The 26,139-nt window shown below is 37.8% G+C and overlaps 1 protein-coding gene across 2 annotated transcripts; it reads right to left on the bottom strand.

The window, feature by feature from the left end:
• Window positions 1–4,909: 4,909 nt before the first annotated feature.
• On the bottom strand, window positions 4,910–25,979 carry LOC110113905 (myb family transcription factor PHL11). Of its 2 annotated transcripts, none has more exons than XM_020846623.2 (6): window positions 25,487–25,979; window positions 6,342–6,418; window positions 6,160–6,217; window positions 5,936–6,002; window positions 5,624–5,693; window positions 4,910–5,526 (listed from the first exon to the last, which is right to left on the bottom strand). In XM_020846623.2, the coding sequence occupies exons 1-6, from the start codon at window positions 25,644–25,646 to the stop codon at window positions 5,113–5,115; spliced, it is 846 nt and encodes a 281-aa protein (XP_020702282.1). In that variant the 5' UTR covers window positions 25,647–25,979; the 3' UTR covers window positions 4,910–5,112. The 2 variants fall into 2 exon arrangements, with proteins under 2 accessions (XP_020702282.1, XP_020702281.1); XM_020846622.2 differs by having other exon boundaries at window positions 4,910–5,535; window positions 25,487–25,974.
• Window positions 25,980–26,139: the final 160 nt, after the last annotated feature.

Below are 26,139 nucleotides of genomic sequence, written 5' to 3'. Positions count from 1 at the left end.
AATCCGTACAGAAATCATATCAACAGAATCGTCTATCGAATCAGAACAGAACAGAAATCACAGAAATCATAATTCTAGAAATTGAATCAGAACAAAATCATACGGATCAGATCAAATCAGAACAGAACATAATCATACAGATCAGATCAAATCAGAACAAAACTGAATCATATCAGAATCATATCAAATCATATCAAAATCGTATCAGAACATATCAATTCAGAACATATCAAATCAGAACAGATCAAATCAGAACAAATATTTCAGAACAGATCTTCCTTCCAGATTTCAGAACTTCCCCTTATATCTCCCTTGTGCATACAGCACCAGAACTTCCCCTTATAGCTCCCTTGTGCATACAGCACCAGAACTTCCCCTTATAGCTCCCAATTGTGCTCATAGCACCAGAACAGAACAGATATACAGAATTTCAGAACTTCACAGAACTTCTCAGAACTTCCCCTTATAGCTCCCTTGTGCTTACAGCACCTTCCCCTTATGGCTATCAATAGCATACGAATAATTAATTCAATTCAGAACAAATCCGGACAAATTCAGAAATTGTACGAAAATCCGGCGTCATAACGGCAGTATACAGAATTTACACAAAATTCACCAAATCAGAATTTTACCAAATTACCACAGAACATTCACAACAACATTATAAGACTTTTATTCTACTGCCACAACATTTACAGACATCGTGAAAATTTATAGTCAACAGAAAACGCCGCCAAATCAAAACTATCCGGTCGAAAATCTCCAGAAAATAATCAAAATGTGCGCACTCGGCACCTCAAAAACATATCAAAAGTTACGCGATAAAAACTGAACCAGTCGGAAAATACGGACAAAATTTGCTAACGAAAACGAAATCCGGACAGAACAATCGTTCAAACTTCACCGTTCTAAAAATTGAGAAAGGCGGAATGTGCCTTACCTTGCATACACCAATTTTCTGAACTGTCTCGACGGACAAAAACGGCCCGGCGTTGCCCAAAAATCAACTTTTCCACTTTAGCCCTCGACCTTCTCTCTCCTCAGAAATTAGATATTTTTATTTTGATTTTCTCTCTCTTCGAAATGAGCTGATTTCAGCTAAATAATACTCTGATCGGCCCGGCCGATCGCACGATCGTCCTGGACGATCTGAACAAAATCCCATCGGCCTGGGACGATTTCTCAGGACGATAATTAATTTTCTTGGACAATAAAAACCCCTATTCTCTGACTTGTGCATTGCTCTGATCGTCCCGGGACGATCCCAGATCGGCCCGGACGATCCTTACAGGAAAACTTTCCTGTAACTTCTGTACAATTCTGGAACAAAATTTGAACTGATTGTCCCGGGACGATCCACGATCGGCCCGGACGATATGAGCAAAACTGCTGTTACATTTACTACCATCCTTTACGCCAATCTGAATTCTGTTAACTGGTGTAAATTCATTTGGCATAAGAAATATTCTATGCGGTTCTCTTGCTACTCCTGGATGGCGGTTCATGGGAGGTTAAAATGTGTGGATGTGTTATTGGCCAATGGCATGTCTATTTATCCTCTTTGCTCGTTTTGCAAGGCTTTTCCGGAATCTCACCGGCACTTGTTTTTCAATTGTGATTTTTCTTTCACTGTTATTTCGGAGTTAATGCCTCTTTTTGGGAGTTTTTTTCTTAGGCCCACTCTACTGCAAGCATTTGATTTTCTGGAGAATGTGCCTGCCTTCAATTGTTTGGAGAAACAATTTTGTTTCCTTCTCTTAAACTGCACCATTTATCATTTATGGAGAGAAAGAAATAACAGGTGTTTTTCTCATACCTGGAGATCTCCGTATGCTGTTGGACTGGTTATTAAAGATTCTGTTTTGGCAAAAACTAAAATGTGGAAGAATGGGGATCAGCTTAAAGATAAATTTCATGGTTTTTTCTAGCCAATTTTGGCGGGGGAGGTTTTGCTGAACGATGATGAGCCGGGTTAGCTCCTGGTGGATTCGTTGGTTGTAGGTTCCCTACGACGGCCCTATGTGGCAACCTGGGTGCTGAGTTTTTGTTTGCTTTCATTTCCACCTGCTGAGTATTTCTGATGCTGTTTTGGAGTTAACCTGTATGCCTGAGTCCTTTGGTCCTTTGGCCGTTTTTTGTTTTGGGCTCTGGGACCTCTTTTTGTGGTGATTTGTTTGGTTTTTGTTTTAGACCTCACAAATTTTACCTTACTTGTAACAATTTCTGTTTTTAATACATGGGCTTTTGCCCCAAATTTTCCAAAACAAAAAAGATAGGATACGAGGTACTGCATTTTATTATATATTTTTGTTTTGGTTAATTTAATTTCATTAATAATAATTAAAAACTACTATTATTATTATTAAATAGTTGAAGCTAAATCATAAAATTTATCTCAATTTTTGTGCTTTTTCTAAAAATCTGTGCATTTTCGTCTTGGTAGAAGCATCGATTTCCTCACACGATTTTCATTGAACAAATTTATAGTCATTTTAGGTGATTCGAATGTTCAAACGCATCGACAAAGTTCGTTTTGTGATTGGACATTGTTTGGGCAATGTTGCACGTCGATTTTGGGTGTCAGCCGTCCATTTTAACCATTTGCACCCGATTTGATCGCGAGGAATTCCCTCTAAGGCGAATTCGATGCTCCAATCGCAATGACGCTCTCCATCTGGCGATTGGAGGTCACTTTATCCTTTAAGTGACACATTGCGCGTATTTAGCTTAGGGGTCAACAACTAACTATTGCAAACATTCACACTGCTCTCTACACAGCTCAATATAGAGCCTCTCGCTGATGAGGCCAATTCTTTCCCTACATACAAGAATCTTCTAATTGATGTAGAGGAACTTCTCTTCAATTCACATGTTAGATCTACAAAAAATGTGGCCATCTACCCTCACCTACTAGCACTAACTCAACTTATAGTATGCATCTTCCTTCTTTCAACAGGCCAAATCCCTTGTTGTTGCTTCTCCCAAACACCAATTCGTTGGTACATAAACTCCAACACTTCATCCCCTCTTTCAACCCTCAACATACCACGACACCGATCATGTTACCATCGGCCACAAAGGCACATCGGCACCCTTCCCATTGCTTATTCAGTATAGGACTACTTATAACACCCACACATAGGTTCACTCTTCCTAACATCTTTCATGTTCCACATCTATCAGACAATCTTCTCTAGGTCTCTAATCTTACCACCAATAATAATGTCTCAATTTCTTTTGATGCTCTCAGTTATCGAAGGATTTGAAGACAAATCGTCTCCTCCTCAATGGTCCATTCTATAACAGCCTCTACCCACTTCACATCCAAGCGAATATACAATCTTCATCATCCTTGTCTGCCTCCATCTCTCCATTGCTCTCCCGATATACACAACGTCGTTTGGGCAATGCCGTACATCAATTTTGGGTATCAACCGTCCATTTTGACCATTTGCACCCGATTTGATAGCGAGGGATTCTCTCTAAGGAGAATTCGAAGATCCAATCGCAATGAAGCTCTCCATCTGACGATCGGAGGTCATTTTACCCTTTAAGTGAAACATTGCGCGTATTTAGCTTAAAGGTCAACAACTAACTATTGCAAACATTCACACTGCTCTCTACACACCTCACAATAGAGCCTCTCGCGGATGAGGCCAGTTCTTGCCCTCCATAGAAGAATCTTCTAATTGATGTAGAGGCAATTCTCTTCCAATCACATGTCAGATCTACAACAAGCGTGGCCATTCCGCCATCACCTATTGTCACTGGTTCAACTTATAGCATGCATCTTCCTCAACTCAATAGGCCAAAGCCCTTGTCATTTCTTCTCCCAAACACCAATTTGATTGGTACATCGACTCCAACACTACATCCCCTCTTTTAGCCCTCAACATACCACGACAGTGGCACACCGTTACTCTTCCCATTGATTATTCGTCATAGGCCTCCTTCCAACACCCACACGTAAGCTCATTCTTCCTCAAGTTTCATGTAGTAACAGCCTCTACCTACTTCTCATCCAAGCCAACATACAATCATCAACGGCCTTATCCACCTCCATCCCTCCATCGCTATACTGGAATTATCGCCTCCATCACACTTATCACCAAGTTCATACAATAATATCTAAGCAAAATAGTTCTCTCATTCCAACAAAATCATCTCATTTTGAATCCCCCATCCTCCCCCCCCCCATCCCCCACCCCCCCCCCCCCTCTTCTTTCTCACACATTGATTCTTATCAAAAGATGTTAGTGCCAAGCTCGAGTCACCTCAAAACTTTCAATAATTGTGTAACACATTATCATATAGTAATGAGGAGCATTGTGTGATGGTAAACATATGTCAGTCTATCGAAAAATTCTATCCCGTATGGAACAGATTGACCTAATATTCCACCTAAGAGCCTTAGCAGAGTAATATCCATATATGACAAGGGGGAAATTTTTTTGGTTCGAACTCACGCAGATGACGTCCGGTCAGCCCAATGAAAATGCGTCACATCACCTCCTACTCAATACTACTCGGTAGTGTGAAGTACCGTGTTCATTATTACTCGATACTGTGAAGTAAATAATGATAACATGTGTCCAATGTCCAAACCCAATAATTTCTCTCCATTGCCTCTGTATACTCGAAAAGACCATGCCCTAATGCAGTAAATTTGATATAATCTTCCACTAAGAGCCTTAGCTGAGCAAACCAGTGCATGAAACAATCGAAAAGCAAGTTCACTAATGTTCCTGATTCCTCGTCTTTTACTTGGCTTGAAAAATTGCTCCTCGTCCTCAGATTGAAGAAAACACCTGGATTTCTCATGTATCGATCTGATTAAATGAAAATATATGGAAGAAAATAAATAGAATGAATAAAAGAGAAATTAAACAACAACTCCAGCAAAATCAGAGGAACAAAATGTATAGTCTTTTACTGCAAGAGATTTCATGGCTCATCAATTTTATAACTGTAACATTTACAGGAGTAAATTTCTTCAACCTTCTGAAGCCAAGCAACTTATTCAAATAGTATTTATACACAACAAAAACTTCCATAAATTGCAACTTTTGGAAAATTTGTAGCTCAAGAAGACTGGGACTGCAGGATCAATGGTTACCTTATTTGCAAATGCATTTGCGGATCTAAGTCATTACCTATATTCCCACTAAAGAAATCCTGGTTACCTTTAAGATTCAAATCCAATAGGAGAGATCCTCTATGTGAAGAAAACTTTAGGTTATGAGGAGACTCCTCTTCTTGATAGAGCCGGAAGGCAGAATTTGTTGGAGAACTGTTAAGGCTTACATTAGCAGTCACTTTATCCAATTCTGTAGAACCCTTAGAAATACAGAACTGGTTAACATTGTCCATCAAACCAGAAAGTGCTTGGTTGAAGTCTTTGAGCTGGGCTCTGGCAGCTTCCATGTTCTTGTTGTTGTTGTTTGTGTCAAAGGAGAGGCCCTTCTGGGCCTTGTCTAATATTGCCTGCAAGTACTTCCCTTGAGCCTCAATTCTTGACTGGAGCTTCTTTTGCACCTGAAACATATAATCAGTCCCATTGATATATTGAGAATCATGAAAAAGTTGATTGGAAATGATGAAGGAGAAAAGAAATACTGCGGACCTCAAGCTGTTCATGAATTTTACTTTGCACCTCGATCTGATATCTTAGTGCCTCGGTTAGCTGGATTTCTCTGAGACAAAAGTAAAACTATTAACACATTAACTTCCTAGAATACTAAATGATGCATAAAGTATTGCAGATCAACCGCCTCGTGACATCATATATGTATATATATGTATATATATATATATAGGTTTAAGTGCCACCCAAAAGATAACTGTATCAATAAGATAACAAAAAAATAACAATAAAAATCCTAGACAAAAAGATTGCCTAGGCATAATAAAATAAAATAAAAAAACAGGAACATACCCTCCAGTGCTCCCGCTAGAAACAATGTTGCATGCAGAAGAGTTGAAACTTGCTTTACTTGGTTTACCTGTAAATAGAAAAGAAGGATAACAAAAATATTTTTGAGGAAAGAAGCTAGCGGATAATTATTACTATAAAATCCATTGCTCATAGACCAAATAAAACCAGGCATACTTTGTATCATTTTTAAGAGCTGAAAGGTCAATAGAGATTACAAATATTACCATCTTTGATACCATCAAGACCAGTCTCTTTGCGGGCTTGCCTTCCAAGTCTATATTTCTGCACGATAAATACAAAAAGGCAGTTCTCGTCAGCAACAGAACTTGATGGAAACGGTTAAATTATAAATGAAAAACTAGAAGTAAAAGGATAACATAAGGTCAATACGGTGAAGAAGATGAACCTGCAGATGGCTCTTGAGATGATAAAGTGTCAATCCCTTCATGCCCATCACTCTCAACACCGACTTTGGTGTTGCTTCTGCCAAATTACCATGCCATTGGAAATACTTATGATTAGATTACATGATAATCATCAATAGTCCAAGATATTAGGAACCCAATTGCGTTGAACAAAGTATATGTTCCAGATTTTTAAATTCAAGAAAGTGATTATAGCAAGAGGAGGATAATAAATAAAAGGAGGGGTGGAGGGGGTTCTTATCCTTTCAGGTCTCATTAGGCTGATTGAAGTTAGAAATCATGTTTTCAAAAAAGCTGAAATTTGTTAAGTTTATCATTTGATTGGATGGAGTTAAACACTAACATAAATTTCAATCTTCATACCCCTTACTCAAAACTTACATTTTCATATTCAAAATGAGTGAAAATAAAATCATTATTTTTTAAAATATGCTTTTATTTAAAAGAAATCCAATGAGCCCTTAATTTCTTTTTGAGAAGTTAACATTCTTTTTTTTTTTTTTTTTTTTTTTTTTTTTTTTTTTGTTCTTTTTTTTTTGGCGAGTTATACTATTTTAGTCTCAAAGCTTCTGTGGTGGTATGGAAACTTATATTCAGAAAAATGCTCAGAAATATTTGGATATATATTGTTATTTATTCCTATTTTAAGCTTAAAGAAGTTACACGATATTATATTTCATCAAGTTATGCATGAAGATGCATGAGCACGGATATTTTCCCATAGAAAGTACAATAAGAATAATAATTAGATACATGAAAATAAAATTCTCAGTATATGAATTTTTTTATTCAAGGCCTCTAAAAAGCGATCCCTTGATATTTAAATTCATAGCTCAAGATGAATGTATCATATGAAACTTATATTTTCTCTATTAAATATTATCATTTTAGAAGAAAAAAGAGGTTTCATAAACCTATTATGTACCGACACTTCTCCTCAAAGAGGCGGCAAGTGTCCGACACGACACGCGACCTACAAGCCTCCCACACGTGTCGGACACACCGAAAACGTTTCCGATTTTAAAATATAAAAACTAAATTTCTTATTTCCTATCCACAACACCAAATCAATTGCCAACAATCAATATCTATTCATCGAATATTCTCATTTTCATTTCTTTTTGGCAGTCACGACTTTAGTTTCACAATAATGCTCCATGTCATCTTAGCATTGACATCTTACGTCGTTATAACACCGATATTTCAAAACTATCTCAACATCAAAGTTTGACACTGTCTTGACATTGACGCTAAACGCTAACAATTTCTACACTCACAACTTGACAACTCATCTTTGCTCAATGTCATCTCAATAACGACAACCAACGCCCTCTTGACATCAACGCCCGATACTTATTGCATAGCATTGATGCCTGAAACACAAATTCTAGTTAAATGACTTATTATTTTTAAATTGTTTTTAATATTATACTTATTCAATTTAAATATACTATTTTTTAAAATATAAAAATGATAATACCGTGTCCAACCCGTGACTGTGTCCTATATTTTTAATAATTGACATGTCCAGTGTCTGCTTCGTGTCGTTGTGCCCGTGTATGTGCATCATAGCATAAAATCAACCCTAAATAGTTGGCATAAAGCTAATGATGATGATGATGATATGATGGTCACTTTATTTTATTTTTTTCAAAATATCAAGCAATTGTCTAAATACAACAACAACATCATCATCAAGCATTTGTCCCACTACCTCAGGTCGGCTACATGAATCCTTTTTCTCCATTGTGTTCTGTTAAAAGTTAAATTTTCATTTAAATCTAACGAAGAAAGATCTTTTTTAATATTTTCTAACCAAGTCTTTTTAGGTCTACATTTATCTTTTTTAATATAAGTCAAATCTAACATCTCTACTTTTCTAACCGTGTCATCAGAAGGTTGTCATTTTATGTGACCAAACCATCTAAAACAACTCTCTCTAATCTTATCTTCCACTGGAGCTACTCCAACCTTTTCACATATATGCTCATTTTGTATCATGTCTCAAGGGTAAATTCACTCATCCACCTGAGCATCATCATGTCTGCAACACTTAACTTAGTATTATGCTTCTCTTTTAATGGCCAACATTCTACACCATAAAGCATTGCAGGTCTCACCACCATCTTATAGAATTTTTTCTTAAGTTTGAGGGGAACTTTTCTATCACACAATAAGCCCGATGCATTCCTCCACTTCAACCATCCAACTTGAATTCTACTGATAATATCCCCATCTATTTCACCATCACTCGGAACAATAGATCCAAGATATCTAAAACGTGTACTTTTATTAATGACTTGATCGCCCAAAGTCACAATCGCCCCACTAGGTCTATTACTTCTAAAATTATACTCCATATATTCAGTTTTAGATGTACTCAAGCAAAAATCTTTAGACTCTAAGGTTGACCTTCATAATTCAAGTTTACCTTCAACTGTAAATACATCATAGCAAAAACTTTGGGACACAGAAGAAATGATAATCTAAAAAACTAATTAATAAATTAATTATAATAGAAAATGTATTTAATAACTAAGTTTAACATAGCAGAAATGACAATTTTAAAAAAGATAAATCAAAGAATGATAATAATAAAAAATTTATTGAAATAACATCTATTGAAAATAGGATCTGAAAATAGGCTTCAATGTTTTGGAAATTTACAATAAAAAATTTAAAATACATTTAATACATACTAAATAAGATTATTGTCAAAAGTTTTAGAGCGATAAAGGGTATAGCTGAAGTAACATTGATAAAACTTATTCAACCTATTTTTGTGTTGAATAGATTTAGCACCCAAGGGATCACTCAACAAGAATGATTAAAAAATAAGGACTCATAAAATCAACTTCAAGTAGTTAAGATTAAAGTACTTATAATGATATTTTTTTTCCGATGGCATTTGACATAATTTAAATTTAGAGGAATGAATTTAGGGTCCTTAAGTTGATTTGCATTTATTATCCTTTCACTAATTTTTAATATTCTTTAGCCTTATCAAATTTCAACATTCAAGTTTTATAAAGAAAATTTTATGTTATAAAATATACCCTTATCTTCTTCCTATCATGCTTACCATGCGTTCCAACCCTCACGCCCTCTCAACGCCATCCTGCCTTAATCCATTTATTGCAAGGAAACATCTAGTTATTACTTTCAAATATTTGTTTATTATTGTATGTCTGATAATATCCAGATGCAATATTTCAACAATTATATATTGTTAAATAAAAAATTGATTAAGAAAATTTGACATTTGTCTGATAATTATTAGACATATTTTTTCAGTGACTAGATGCTAGCATATAATAAATAGATTGAGATAGGAAATGAGAGAATAGAAAATTAAATATTTAATCTAAAAACTAGTAAGTACTTAAAAATATTAAGTCTAAAAAATAAATGAAGACATCTCTAAAGACCTTAGATTAATATTTCTTTTTAATTCAAAAAGAAAAATACAAAGCATAATCTAAAGTAAAAAAAAAATTGTTTAAACCCATATTACTAGCATTCCAAGTCAAGTGTAGCCTGGTCCAAACTAGATGAAATTTAAAAGTTTTAAGAACCTAAATCACTCTAGAACACAAGATAATATAAACTTTGTGTTCCTATTTAAACCGCTAATAGAATAAAGTTATTCTCAATACATTAGATCAAAAGAGGCATTGATTCAAATATTGAGTCAGATTATTGTCTATGCTTGGGACTTTGTTAGACCAGTCCAACCGGTCCATATGGGATCGGCTCATGCTAACATAGGCGAAACTTCTCCGCCTCCTGTATGTGCCAATCGCACCACCCAGGCCAATCGAGCTGTTTACGAAAAGTTTTTAAGGGAGTTAGGAGGGAAATTTGAATGCACGAATTGTTTAGATATTTCCTTTTGGATTGTATGCATAAGTAGTTTGTTTTCCTAGGGTTATGACATCTTGAATTTGGCTGAAATTTGAGATCTCTTAGGTTTTTGAGCTCTAGCGACATCTACAGATTTAGGAGAGATAGATCCTCTCGAATAAAGGATCAATTGTATCATGATGTTTTTCATTTCCATTTCATCAAATAAAACAAATTATCTACTGTTTTCCAAGTTTTTGGTGGATTTTTTGGAGAATTCTTGCTGTTTTTTAAAGATTGCTAGGAAATTCTTGAGATCCACAAGTGTTTCCTATCAAATTGGTATCAAAGCAATTTCTTGGGCTGAAATAGAAGTCTTCCTCACTGAATTTTGCTAATTTTGTTGCGTTCTGTATTTGATCTTGTTGTTTTTGCCGATTAGAGGCCAGAATTCTCATCAAACTTGTTACTCTTTGCTATTGGAGCCTAAATCCAGGTTCCCATGGCAAGATGAAACGTAGAAGTGTTGGAAGGGGAGATCGGACAATTGAAAACTAAAATTTCATATCTTCATACTCAACTTTCAGATGTCAAAATCAATTTTAGTCATCCACAAGAAGATGGATGAAAATTTTTCCAGCCTTGGGGAGATGTTGAAGAAGTTGCTCAAGGGCCAATCTAAAACAACATCGTCAGAGGTGAGGGGAAGCCTCCGACAACCAAGGAAGCGGGAAAAATTCTAATCGAATAAGGCAAAGGGAAGATTAGGAGGTGGAGACTCAAAAGAGAGAAAAGAGAATACCTCCCCTAGAGCCTATTCCTAGGGAAGAGCCGGGTAGAGAGTATGTGGGGAGGCGTGAGGGGGTTGGACATGAGTGGAAGGGTGCTGAATTTGAAGGGAAATGGATAATTATGACCAAAGGAGGGCTAAATTTAAAAGGAGAATGTGAGAATTTGATGAAAGGATTGGGTATGAATATATAATGGACGATTGGGACACTTGGGGGGAACCACCTCCTCAGTGAATGGGAAATTATGAAGGGGACAGAGGGAACGAGGCAATCTCAGGATGAGGAAGCTGAAGATGCCTATTTTTGAGGGAGATGATGCCCATGGGTGAATATACAAAGCGGAAAGGTACTTTACCATCAACAGGTTGACAGAGGGGGGAGATACTGATGATAGATGGGATGTGCTTGGAAGGGAAAGCCTTAGTATGGTATCAGTAGAGGGATATGAGGCGACTGATACGGACCTGGAGGGAGTTTAAGGACTGCTTGTTGGAATGTTTCTAAACCAACAAGGGAGGGGACTTCTATGAGCAGTTCTTCGCTTTGGTGCAGGAGGGGACAGTAGTGGAGTACTGTAAGCAAATTGAGTACATTACCAGTCGATTGGATCAGCTTCCAGAGACTGTACTGGAGGGGAATTTTATGAAGGTACTGAAACTAAATATCCGCACAGCGGTTATAATGATGATGCCTCATGTTGACCTTAGTGTTATACCCAAAGAAGAAAAATGAGGACTCAAAATCATACCAGGAACCTATCGGATCCAAGAATCCCGCTGGCAGAGTCGCTTCCGCAAATCCCGCTCCGTACCTCGTATCCGTCGAAGGCATCCCCGAAATCCAGCTGAAATCGGCGCCGCTTCGAGCTGCCTCGCACAATGATCCCATTCGCGCCTATAAAACACGATCGACGCCTTCTCTTCTTCCATTCACGGTCGCTGCTCACACGAGAATTCCTCTCCTCCGATTCCCTTGCTCCCGATCTCGGCTTCTCCTCCCGAAGTCCACTGCTCCGTCCGATCCCGTCCAGAGAGCCGACCGAGCTCCGTCCTTTACACAGCCTCCATCTCCGACCTCGTGTGTCGACCCCAAGCAGAGAGAGGGAGAAAGAGAGAGCTTCTTACCTGAGCTCCTCCATCCAGTCCGAAGCCGAGCTCCCCGATCTCCTTCCCTCTGCTTCCACGAACAGAGCCGGCCGAGCCCCCTTCTTCCTCCTCTTGCCCGAAGCCGACCTACCTCTTCCCCTCCGGCGTCGCCCCTCTCCACTGGATCGGAAACCACGACATTTTGATCGGACACGGCGGCGGGAGCTCACAGTGAAGGTAGCTCCTCAATCAATTTATTGTAAGGAAACATCCGATTATTACTTTCAAATATTTGTTTATTATTTTATGTTTGATAATATCCATATTGTTAAATAAAAAATTAATTAAGAAAATTTGACATTTGTCTGATAATTATTAGACATAATTTTTCAGTTACTAGATGCTAGCATATAATAAACAGATTGAGATGGGAAATGCGAGAATAGAAAATTAAATATTTAATCTAAACAGAACTAGTAAGTACTTGAAAAATATTAAGTCTAAAAAATAAATGAAAGACACCTCTGAAGACCTTAGATTAATATTTCTTTTTAGTTCAAAAAGAAAAATACAAAGCTTAATCTAAAGTTAAAAAAAAAATTTGTTTAGACCCATATTATTAGTATTCCAAGTCAAGTGTAGCCTGGTGCGAACTAGATGAAATTTAAAAGTTTTAAGAACCTAAATCACTCTAGAACACAAGATAATATAAATTTTATGTGTTCCTATTTAAACCGCTAATAGAATATAAAAGGAATCAAATCTCAGCCCTTCACTTTGTAAAGGGAAATACCACTAGGCTACGTACTCAGTGGAAGAAATTTTTATATACATGATCAATGACTAGTTAACAAATTATTATGTTGGATCTAAAGTTATTTGTGAAAAGATACTAAGACTCTGCTAGAGAAAAGAATCAAGCCCAAAGAACAAAAAGAAGAGAGAGAAACTAAGTCTCCACAAGTATCTTAAAGAATTAAATTACCATGAACCCAGTCGGACCCCTTTGAATAGAGAAGGGCAATTTGATATGAGCTATAGAGAAATATTCAAAAAGAGAGATTTTATAGAGAATTCTAGTGAGATTTCATATGGTTTTCTCCTATTAGATTTTCTTCATCTATACTCAACCAGGGACCCTTTTATTTATAAGTGAAGATTAAGATCAACATTATAAAATTGGATGCATAGTACAATCACATAAAGAATGTACATATTAAACCCAATATAACTAGCAGTATATGGAGCCAGTTTGTCATAAAGTTAGATTGTAGTCAAGGTAACTACGGTAGAGTTTCAAATTGAAGGTGAGTGTCGTGGTGAATTCTTCCGACCAGAACTTCTAGTTGGCTGGTTAGTACTTTGGGCAAGTTATTGAGTTTTTTTTAGAAAATAAACTCAATTAAAGGGTGACTTTATATGTCCCTCACGAGAATTCAATAGCTTTATACTTAGGGTTGAGTTAGTCCTTGAGTAACATATCTAAATTACAATTTTGGGTGACTAGAGGCGTTAAGCAACTTTAAGCTTGGTCAGTTCCTAAAAGTAGGCGATTCAAGCCAATTCTCAATCAACAATTTCTTAAGCCCAATTTAGATCTTCAAAATACTTAATTAATTTGACCCAAGTGATATGTGTGTAGGTCAATTCCTTGATTCTCTTATCCCTTCTCAAAAGTCGAGAAAGATGCAAGAATAGCAATAATGACAAACCCTATTAAGCCTGGGTTACTCAGGTTATAAGGATGTTTCCATATAGAGCATCGACATAGTTGAATGCATAATTTTTTTGCATGCATTGAACACGTATGCATTGATACTTACAACGTTGAGGTTTGCTATTCTATTTTAGAACTTTACTATTAGAGCTATAATCATAATGCTTTTAACCTAGAATTCCTTCAAAGCTTATCTTCATGAGAACATTCAAACATGTTTCAGGCCTAGTTATCATTGATGAGCTACTAAAAAAATTTAGAGGGATGATCAAATACAAATCTTCCCTATATGTGGAGAGGTCATTATTAGCAGAGATGCCTCCCTTGAAGAAGGTAAAAATGAAGAAAATAGAAGCTTGAGACGAGTTAGGCCTTTAATTAAGCAAGGCAAATTATAGAATAAGCCTCTAGTGCTGAAAAAATCATAATTGAGAGAACAACGGATACTTTTATTAAGGGTCCAAAAGGATGCTAGTAATACATAGTAAGAATGTTGTTCCTCTGGCTAAAGAATAAGGTGGAAAGATTCAACACTCCAGAGTCGTCTCCTCATATTCAAATAAATAGGTTTTTTGACAATCCACATTTCAACCTATTGACAAACCCAAAGTTTTTTTCAACACATTAGAGTCATCTTCTCATATGTGAATAAATTAATCTTGAACCTCTCAAAGAAATCTGAGAAAGAGATTCTACCAATATTGGTTGACTTCAAGTAAATGGGGGAGTGAGTACTCCAAAGTTGCGCATCTCATGAAATTGTGAGAGGAGCGATAATAAATAAATCTATGGGATTTTCATAATAGAATGAAAGATTATTAGCGATATGGATGTGATAAGGAAAGATTTACTAATGTTGAAGTGAAGACTTATGAGAAAATTAAGTCTAGAAAATATATTGGGGATGAGGAAGTCTAGTTCAAGAAGGGTGATGATCTTTTTGTTAGTGCTGATCTTTCGTTGGTGCTAATCTTTCCACTATTGCTGAAGAGAACTACAAAAGAAGTCAAAATTATCAAAAATATTTAATGGGAAGGCATTGATACTGATGCCATTACCAAGGAGGACCACAGTGAGGAAATAAACCCTAAGGCTATCAAGGATGTGGAGGCTTCCAATAATGAGTCTGAATCTCCTACCAAGAAGCCTATGGATTTCAAGGAAACTCCATCTCTAGCAGAGTTTCTTCAAACAACCAAATATGATGATCCTTGAGGGTAGATTCCAAGAGATGCTCACGTAGATTGAATCTTTAAAGAAGGCGACAACAACTCTAGAAGTCATAATTGAGATTGAGAAAGCAAATGTGAGCGGGTCGAGAGACAAATCGATAATGATCGCCTCAACCAAATAGAGACAAGGTTGAAATGGCCTTGTTGAAATGGCATGGCATAAGTCACCTATCCAAGTTATTTGACACCCAAGCTAATCACTAAGAGGTCGACGAACATAAGAACTTAGTGGTCTTCATTTCTGAGACTTCCAATATGAGCCAATTTGTAATAGGCGCCAAGTTCTTTCTTCACCAACTAATATAAGGAGGAGATCTTTCTCAGGAGATTGCATTTGATCCATCATCTAATGCACATTTGGAGTACCTTTGCTATCTCTCCATGATTTGAAGATTCAATTCATCCTACAAAACATGGGCATCAGAATTGATATTATAGGCACCTCCTCTGCTTTTCATTTTGAATTTTTTTTGTGTACCTTCTAATAATGAGGCAAGCACTTCGGAAAAAGAATGTCAGTTCAAGTATTATGCTTTTGTAATATCTTTTCTTTTGACTTGATGTAATTGAAATCTATAAAACAAAAAAGAAATTTTTTTTTGTGTACCTTCAAATAAGTATAGATCTTACTTCTCATTGTTATCTATTTTGTCAATTTGACCTTGTATATTTGTGGTTAAACATGAGAGTTGCCGCCCTTCATAATTAAATTAGCTATCATGAAGTCAACCATGCATTATGAAGTTAAGCTTTTGATATAAATTCAAGCTTTTTATTGCTAAGAGAATGGGTTTGACCAAATCAAAGGTGGTTATCAATGTACATCGTTTGGACATTCTGATAAATTTTTTCAAGGATTTCATTGTCATATCATTAGTCACAACGAAAATTTAGTGAATTAAATGCACTGATATGACATGATAGTTTATGGTTTTTATGTCTTAGCACTTAAAAATAGAACCAGCATTTGGCATTGTATCTCTCTACACTTTATATATCTCTAGCTTCCTTTCTACTACCTTCCTCTTCCTTACTCTTTGCGTATATCTCTTGTCTAAAGATGAACTTCAGCAATCAATTACCCTGAGAAATTTGTAAAGGAAGAATGGAAATTTAATTTTTAAATTAAAGTGAAGAATATAGAGCTTCTTGCTTCACTTCTACAATGACCAATTTAGGATCGAGTTATGATTCCATTCTTCCTTGAAGTCACGAAGATTTTGAACTTCTACAAACTGATTTTTGCAAACTTGAGGCAGAATTCCTTTGGAAGGGTAATATCCTTCATGGACCTCCCCCATGAGCCAAGGGTTAAGTGTAACCTAAGCATCTTATGGACCTTATTTGTAGTGAAGGGCTTCAAGGATTGTACAACCATATTATCATCCAAGAGCATCAAGATGAATGGTCTAGAGGAGAAAATGGAGGGAAAGAATAGCAAAAACCTTTTATAAAGTTGACCAAGTGATGTGAAACAACATGCGGTGAAATAAGAATTGCACTTGAGAAATTAATAGAAGTAATGACTTTTACCTTGCTACCAAAACTCTTTGTTTGCTCAAGTTGAGTTTAAGAATTAGACGTTGATAGATTAAGTAATGGCAATAAATTACATGTAGAGATTAGAGGAGCTTTTCAAAATAACATCAAGAATTTAAGTAATGCAATAGCTAAGAATAACAAAGCCCCAATTTTAATATTTAGATCATTCACCTTGAAGTCCTTCACTCGTTTTGAAACTGGTGGCTAGCGGAGGAGAATCGTAAGTAGACTTAGCGATGCCACTAGTAGACAAATGATCCCGAAAGGACTCGTCGCCGGGGAAGAATCCGGATTTGGAGGAGCGGGTGGGCGGCCGTCAATGATCTACTTGGAGTCTGGACGTTGTTTGTCGATGACGTGTATGAGGGTCGGTAGGATCCGATCCAAGTAGGCTCCAACGGTATCGTCGTCGAAATCAAATCTCGCGTCGAAGAACGGCGATTGTTGGATGTCGAGGTTGCCGTGAGCGTCGAACACAAGTCCCCATTCTAGTTCCGGATCCGCCATGCATCTTGCATGGAGGGATGGATGCAAAAACGTTGGGAAGCGAGAGGGAAAAGGTGGCGGGTTGTAAGAGGAAGGGAATTGCCTTGAGTGCTTGATATGATTGCTTAGAGAAAGGCTCCCAAGAAAACAAACCTGAAATCTGAAATAATTTCAGTTTTGGAAGAGGGGGGAAGGGAATTAAGTTGATGAATTCAAAATAATTCCAACGGGGGATTGATGGGGGCGGCAATGGGAGGAAATTGGGCTGATTTATTGGTGTAATTATGTCATTTGGAGGAGAGAGAAGGCCAATAAAGGGGGCCGGCCATATGTGGAGAGGAAGAGAAATTAAGGAGCTATGAAGGTGGGGCCCAAGTTTAAGTAAGTAATTGAATTAAATCTGAAATTTCTTTAATTTCATATTTAATTGTGGCTTAATTAACTTCCCAAAACTTGAAATGAGAGGAAATTCAAATTTGAAATTTGAATTTGGCTTTAATCTCATTAATGGACTTGTTAATGAATGGGCACCAATTATATCTTGGTATTTTTCGTTATCATTTCATTTAATAATACAAATTATCTATTGTTGTGGAGAATTTTTACTATTTTCCAAAGATTGCTAGGAAATTCTTGAGATCTACTAGTGTTTCCTATCAGACTTCTTCTTTCATTTCGAAGGTCTCAAGCCCAAATCCACTCTAGATGTCGAGTTGTAGCACATTATTCTGAATATTTCTAAGTATTTTCAAATAGAATGCCTAATATTGCATCAAACACCCCAAGTCCATAAGAGTCCAATCTCATGTAGGAAATTTAACTGCCACGTGATATACTAAGACAACCACCCTCAAAGTGTTTAGCAATGGACAACCAAATAAGCCATTGTAATTAGCTATGGCATTGACTTTGACAAAGTCAATGGTTACCATTCCCCCAGGTTACTAACAACATGAACAAGCCCTCAGCCTTTTTGCACTCATAAAAAAAATGTTAAAGGGGCCCAACAATGGACAACAATCTCACAGGATCTATGTGCATCTAACAAAAAATATTAGCAAAAATCCTTATGCCAATTAGAATGCTTCTAATCTGACAGTTGACAATTAACGTTGTGATAATGATTATGTCGTTGTAGAGATTTGCAATTGTTGGTCGACCGACATTGGCGAAGCTTATTAAAATTCATGAAGAATAGCTTGAAATAGAGACAACATGCACCTATCTTATAGCCAATGTACTTAAGGCTTTTCTGCTTCAACACCTTAACCGTAGCAGCTCTAAAAATAGCTAGCGCAATCCTTACGATGTGATGGCCTGTGCTACGATAGGCTCATTAAATTTCTCTTCCATAGGAGCCTTATTATCATGTCGCCTAGGGTCAACAATGATGCAATCTTTGAGCTTGCAAGTTTGGATTAGTTCCTCGATTAAACTATAGAGACGACATTAATCTTTTAGGTTATGCTCATGGTCTTTGTGAAAGGTGCAATACTTCAATGGATCTCCGGAATTCAATGTGACATACATTAGCAGAGATCAGTAATACTCCTTAACATGAATGGTTTCTATAATCTCGTCCAATAACACTTAGAGTGACGTGTATGTTGGGTGCCTTATTTGCAAAAAAGATTCCCTTTTCATAAGTTAGCAAATCAGTTGGCCCCTCTCTCACCTCTTGAGATAGAAGCATCTGTGTTGTCGCTAGCGATGACAAGGGTGCAACTTTTAGGGCAACTTATCACAGTTGTTGTGTGACTTATTGCTCTCAAGGGTATCATCGAGAGTCCCTTGCAGATCAATCATGTTGCAGCTTGGATGAAGTTATAGTTGCACGGCCTCGATGTTAATGTGATTTTTGTCCAACTAATGGAACTCAACCAACATTTTTTATTACTATAATATGAGGGTATAATAAAAAAAACCTTTCAAAGGCCCTGTGTGAATGTCTGGGCAATAATAAGCTCCAAATCCTAAAAGCCCACAATCTCACACTAAAAATGAGTTATAAAGCAACATAGTGACTTATCAAAATCATATCTCATGTTCAACAGACAGGAGAATTCTTCAATGGCCTTTGAGCACTAACAAACTGAGTGATGAATTATCACTTGAAGTTGGCGAAGAAGTGATACAGCAGCAGGGGAGACGAAAAAGGGAGGGGCAAATTAGGCAAGATCCAAGGGGGAAATTTCAGCCCCCCTTATGGGGCCCACTAAAGAATTAATTCATTATGTTATGAGAGGAATTAAAGAGAGGATAAATTAGGAAAGATTTCCTAATTGAATTTAAGAGGGAAAGATTTCCTAATTGAATTTAAATTAAAGAGGGAAATTAGTAAGGAAACAAAATCTGTTTTGGAAGCAATTTGAGAGCTAATTTTAGGAGGGGTCTAGGATATATTTTGGGGCATGCATGTCTTGAGTTTGCGATAGTTTTATGTAGTTTTTTCTTTTGTGAGGACTTCCTAGTGACAACTAGGTTGTTTGGGAGAGCCGATCTACCTCTCTAATTGTAGATTGCTTGTATCTTTCGTTTCTTGTTGTGTTATTAATAAAAATCAGCCACTATTCCCTCTAAATATGTTGTTTTCAGCTTGTTTTATGTGGATTTCCAGTTGTATTTTGCTGAAATTAACAAAAAGACATATCAAATTGATATCAGAACTGTGTTCTGGACAAAGATCTTAAGTTCTGGCTGAATTCTGATGCATATCTCCTACTTGTTGACTGATTTTTTGCAGTTTGAAAGACTATCGTCGTCGTTTTCTTTTTTTTTTTTTTTTTGGAACCTGGATCCGTAAATGGCGGCAAAGAAGATGGTGTCTTAGGAAGGAGAGATAGAACAATTCAAGACCGAGATGGAGGAAAAATATTCAGGGATACAAGGGAGGTTCACAATAGTGGAAGGGAGACTATCATCCATATAAAACCAAATGGAGAATCAATTCAAGAGAATGGAAGACATGATAAAGAAGTTGATTGAGATGCAATCAAAGGCTTTGCCATCTACTCCTAGGGTTGATTGGAAGGGAAAGAAAGTTATGGGGGAGGATGATGAAGTGGTGAGCGTTTTTTCTCAAGAACCACCTCAGTGAAACCCAAGGGGAGGTTCGTCAGGGTATCCAGAAGAAAGGGCAGCGAGAAGAGAGGAGACCTACCCCTTTTGGAGACCACCTGGGCAGGAAGAAAGATGAACAGGAAGAAGCCATGGTTGGGCCAAACCATGGGGTCCAAGTTCACCAAGGGAACAAGAGAGAGAATTGCACCACCACTACACGTGTGGAACCAACGGAGGGAGAAATCATTGGAGGATGGATGCGAAATCAAGGAAGCTAAAGATGTCAGTCATTGAAGGAGAAGATGCTAAGGATTGGGTGTACCGTGTGGAGCATTACTTTTTCATCAATGGTCTAACGAAAGGGGGAAAGCTCATGGCTGCAGAACTATGTTTATAAGGAAAAGCTCTAGCTTGGTTTCAGTAGAGAGAAGCTAGGTATCCAATCTATTCCTGGGGAAAATTAAGGATTGTTTATTGGAATATTTCAGAGCCATTCGAGAAGGGGACCTCCACGAGTAGTTATATACCTTGACTCAAGAGGGGATTGGCATGGAGTATCGGTAGAAGTTCGAGCTGCTTTCAGGTAGGCTGAGGGGAATTTATGAGGAAGAGTCGGAAGGGAATTTTATGAAGGGCCTTAAGGAAGGCATCCGAGCTGAGCTCAGGGTGTTGAGGCCTAGAGGGTTGAGAGATACAATAGAGCTAGCATAAAGGGTGGAGAAACATCAAAGAGAGAAGACCATCCGAAGCACCACATTAAAATAGCTTACAAGAACACCTCTATGACCTTGGCACCAAGGACCCAAACAGTGTTATTTCATAGGGAAGTACCTAAGGAGATGAGCCCTGGAGTTCGTCCTAGAAGCAATTTCAAGCCCCTCATAGAAGCAGAAGTGCCAAATAGGCGAGTGAAAGGGCTATATTTTGGGTGCGATGGAAGATTTACTCTCAGGCATAGGTGTAAGAGTCGAGCCCTTCAGGCCTTGATGGTTTGCGAAGGGGAAGAAGAGAGCGGGGACGAGCAGGAGGATTTCTTGGAGGAGATAGAACAATTGCATTTAGATATGGCGTAGGTGTTCTTGAACTCTGTGGTGGGATTTACCCCAAATCACACTAGGAAAGTAAGGGGGAAAATTGGAGAGCAATCCGTGATAATTTTGGTGGATATATAGTGGAGCTACTCACAACTTAATCTCAAATTGGGTGGTGGACCAATTGAGGTTAAAGTTAGTGAAGACTGAAGGATGTGGGGTGATGCTAGGAACAGATAAGATAGAGAGGAGCAGGGGGATATGTAAAGGGTGGTGCTAACCTTGCAGGGCATTCAGGTGGTGGAGGCTTCCTTCCCCTGGACTTGCGAAGTACGAATGTGATTATGGGGATTTAGTGTCTACAAACCATGGGGGATATGAAGGTAAACTAGAAATCATTAACAATGGAGATACAAGTGGAGGGGAAAAAATTAGTGCTTAAAGGGGATGATGGCTTATGAAAGACCATGGTATTCTTAAAAATCATGCTCGGGACAATCCAGGATGCAGGTCGAGGCTACTAGGTAGAGTTGCAAAGCATAGAAGGGGTCTAGGAACAGAAGACAAGGAAAATTCAAGTGGAGGAAAAATTCCAGTGGAGGCCCAGCAGACTCTGTAACAATATCAGGATGTATTTCAGCCACCAGTTGGGTAACCACCGCCTCGAGAGCATGAGCATGCCATCAACTTGAAAGAAGAGACTTCTCCCATCAACGTCAGAACACAATGTTACCCCTAAATATAGAAAGATGAGATAGAGAGACTAATCAGGGAGATAATGGAAGAAGGTATCATCAGACCTAGTGTGCATCCTTTCTCTAGCCCAGTACTATTGGTGAAAAAGAATGATGGCAGTTAAAGATTCTGTGTAGATTACATGGCTCTAAACAAGGAAACAGTGCTAGATAAGTTTTCATTCCCGTGATAGACGAGCTCTTATATGAGTTATTTGGAGCTATGTTCTTCTCCAAAATAGATTTGAAGTTGGGATACCATCAAATCAGAATGAATATAACAAATATTCGCAAGACAGCCTTCAAGACACATGAAGGACACTACAAGTTCCTAGTGATGTCTTTTGGCCTCACCAATGCCCCAGCCACCTTCCTGTCACTTATAAACTGAGTGTTCTAGCCACATCTCTGAATGTTTGTCTTGGAATTTTTTTATGACATTTTGATATACAGCAAGACAAAGCAAAACATTTGGAGCACTTCAAAACAGTAACGAAGACCTTGAGGGAGCATATGTTATTTTCCAACTAGAAAAAGTGCACATTTGGGCAGATAGAGTATTTAGAGCATGTGGTGTCCAGAGAGGGGGTGTCAGCTAATCAATCCAAGATTCAGGTCATGGTGGACTGGCCTCTTCCTAAGAATTTGACAGAGCTGCGGGGATTCTTAGGGCTCACCGGTTACTACCAGAAGTAGTCAATAGGGGTGTGGAGACATACTTGCCTTGTTTCATATCTTACACAATAAAATTATGGGCCAAATGATTGTCATGGGTAAAGTATTGGTACAATGCATCCTTCCACACTGCCACCCATATGACTCCCTTCAGGATCCATTATAGAAGAGACCCACTCCATCTAATACACTACGGGCAGAGCACTACACCAATATCTAGTGTAGATTAATACTTAGAGAAGAGGGGCAGAATATTAGCAAAACTCAAAGGGCATCTGTTGAGGGCTTAATAACTTATGAAAAAGAAGGCAGATAAACACAGACAAGAAGTACAGTTCGAGCCCAGGGATAAAGTTTATGTAAAACTAAGACCATATAGGCAAAAGACACTAGCAAAAAGGAGGAATGAGAAGTTATCCCCGTGATATTTCGGACCCTATGAGGTGATGAAGCGTATTGGGGTAGTAGCCTATCGTCTAGGGTTACCAGCAGCCTCAGTCATCCATCAAGTATTCCATATATCACAACTGAAGCACACTATCGAAGTTCACACACCCTCTTCCTTGCTATCGGCAACTTTAACTGAGGACATGGAAGTGATTTTGGAACCTATGGAGATCAAGGGAGCATGGCAAGGGATGACAGGAGCAAAGGAGGTCCTTGTTCGATGGAAGGATTTACTTGAATATGAAGCTACATAGGAACCCTGTTAGATGATCAAGAAACAATTTTCATCCTTCCACCTTAAGGACAAAGTGTAATTCGAGGAGGGGAGTATTGATACACTAGAAGAGGAGACAGAAAAGAGATGGGTGGACCAAGCAAGATCCAAGGCGGAGATTTTGGCCCCCCTTGTAGGGCCCACTAAAGAATTAATTCATTATGTTGAGGTATTAAATTGAGGATAAATTAGGAAGATTTTCTTAATGAATTTAAGGTGGAAAGATTTCATAATTGAATTTAAATTAAAGAGGAAAACTAATAAGGAAACAAATCCGTTTTGGAGGTAATTTGAGAGCTTATTTAAGGAGGAGTCTAAGATTTATTTTGAGGCAAGCATGTCTTAAGTTTATGATAGTTTTCTGTAGTTTTTCTTATGTGAGGGCTTTTTAGCGGCGACTAGGTTGTTTGGGAGAGCCAATCTATACCTCTAATTGTAGATCGCTTGTATATTTTGTTTCTTGTTGTGTTATTAATAAAAATCAGCCACTATTCCTCCTAATTCTGCTATTTTCGACTTGTTTTTTGAGGATTTCCTGTTGTGGTTTGCTAAAATTGACTCCAGACTTATTAGAAGGTAATGCATCTCAAATGAAAATGAGAGAACCATCGCAGTGGTGCTTCCTTGAAGGTGTTGAAGAGGAGTCTACACTTCACTACATCACTACTTGGGTTAAGAAATTTGGTCTACTCAAAGTGAACAATGTGGTCGACTAAGTCTAACTTGTCTCAATAGGAATTCAAAACAGATATCTTGAAATAAAACAACAATTGCCCTACACAATCTACACAAAAAAGGACATCTGTAGGCTAGGCCTAATGCTTTGTTGAACGATGGGTGGACAAGACTCTATGATACCCTTCTCTAGAAGGTATGGCTCAACATGAGATAAATTCGAGGCAACATGTCTAGGGCTAAGATAGTGACAGCGGATGGGAGAGGCGTCAGTTTAGTGCTATGTAAGAGTAACTTGGGAGAGAGCTCAAAGATCCTTTGAATACTCATCCTCAAATGATCTTCCATGTGATGCAATTGCTTAGAGGTGCCATAGTCATTGTGTCACTTGCTTAATAAGGACGTGACTTTTCCCTCTCTGTGGGATGGTCCATGACATGGTTCTTTGTCCAAGGCATTTGTACACTCACCGCATCTCAGTGGATGTTGGATTTAATATTGTCCATAAAAGAAGTTAGACACTACTACAGATACAAATCAAGCCCATAGAGTAGAGAGATGCTTAGAGAGATTTAAAACAGACATAACTTGGGCCAAAAGCATCGTATTATCATACTTGCACTCAACCAACCACCCCATATTAATAGGCAAAATCCTAAGGTTGATGATATAGAATTGGTTATGCGTTGTATGACATATAAAATACATCACCTCAATATAATTAATTGTGTGGCAGGTAAGTTTAACTTATGTTTATATGTTAAGTAGGAACTTCAGGAAAGATTCACATCGAGGGAGACGGAATACTTCTAGCAAGAGTTGTTAGTCAGCTAGCAAATAATTAGAGTGGGCAGTCGAGTTCTTTAGATGAATAGCCTTGACGATAAGCGATTTTGTGAATCTATCGTTGTGTTCTTTATTGTGGATTGACTAAGGTCTAGCTTGTGCTCAATTTATGTCATTTCGAACCTAGGTGGTTCAAGAGCCTTTAGGTGAATTCTAGCTTGGAGAGTTATGAGTTGCAAAACGTTCACAATCAGTGACTTGTTGAATCTAATTCAGGGTTTTTTTAAGACTTAATTAAACTAAGCTGGATGAATTTGGATATACCCCTGCACTAACAAACAAAAACAGAAAAGGAAAACAGTCATGTTCATTCCAATGGATCTAATAATGCTAGAGCATGAATCTGAACTTATGGAGAAAAGGTCTCGATTTCCTACCATTTCGCGCATATATTAGAAAAGGAGAATAGTCTCCATTGCCTATGTCAACTTGTTTGGCATATTGTCTGCAGTTACCAATTAACGAACAAAAAAAAAATCAAACTCCTGATCTATTTTTAACAGGAAAATGAACAAACGATGCACTGATCGTATCTTGTTTTCATCAAAAAGCCAAATATTTTGATCCCGATTGCTCTGGTCCGCTACTTGCCGAAGCAGAGTGAGCTTTATGCAGGACCCTCATCCGATGACACAGCAACGAAGTAATTAGAAACAGCGAAAGAGAGAGTGAAGTCGGTAGGACTTACTATCAGGTCCGCCAAGCTTGGAGACGGCGTCGACGAAGCGGTCATGCAGGTCCGGCGTCCACCGAAGCCGCGGTTTCGGGTCTCTTGATAGCGCCGCGGCCGCAGCTTCCGTCGATCCGTACTGGTAGCTCTTCTCAATATGCACAAAACTCTCGAACATTGTTCTTGATCCCTATTATGTTCTTCTCTAACCGTCTTTCCTAATAACTTCAGTCAGAGGGAAATGAGCTGAACCGATTCCAGATTCGTTACCTCCATGATCGAAATCTCAAATGAATCATTGTGAGATTCCAAATTCTAAGAAAGAAAGAATAGCGCTGGGTGGGAATAAGATGGTAGCAAGTGAAGGAGAAAAGGAGTGGAGACGGAGCGAAGCAATCGCCTTCCACGAAGAATCGAATCTTTGAAAACGTAAAGAGCAGGAAAAGAACAGGTTCGATTCAAGAAATAAAAGCCCGCGGCCACCGCAGTCGTTGTATTCCTATCGACCTTTGTTCGGGAATTATGTAATCATAATTTCAATAAAGATGCTCCTGGGGACTATTTGGTTCGAGACAAAAAGGAGTCTAAAACAATTTCAATATAAAATTTTTAAAACTACTATTTTTGTTTTGAAGCAAAAGAAAATTTTTGAAATATTTGAAATTCATTTT

The sequence above is a fragment of the Dendrobium catenatum genome, unplaced genomic scaffold (genome assembly GCF_001605985.2).
Source record: "Dendrobium catenatum unplaced genomic scaffold, ASM160598v2 fragScaff_scaffold_1392, whole genome shotgun sequence".
NCBI classification, from domain to species: Eukaryota; Viridiplantae; Streptophyta; class Magnoliopsida; order Asparagales; family Orchidaceae; genus Dendrobium; species Dendrobium catenatum.
Note: the sequence above shows the minus strand (reverse complement) of the source record. Positions and strands in the feature narration are given on the sequence as shown.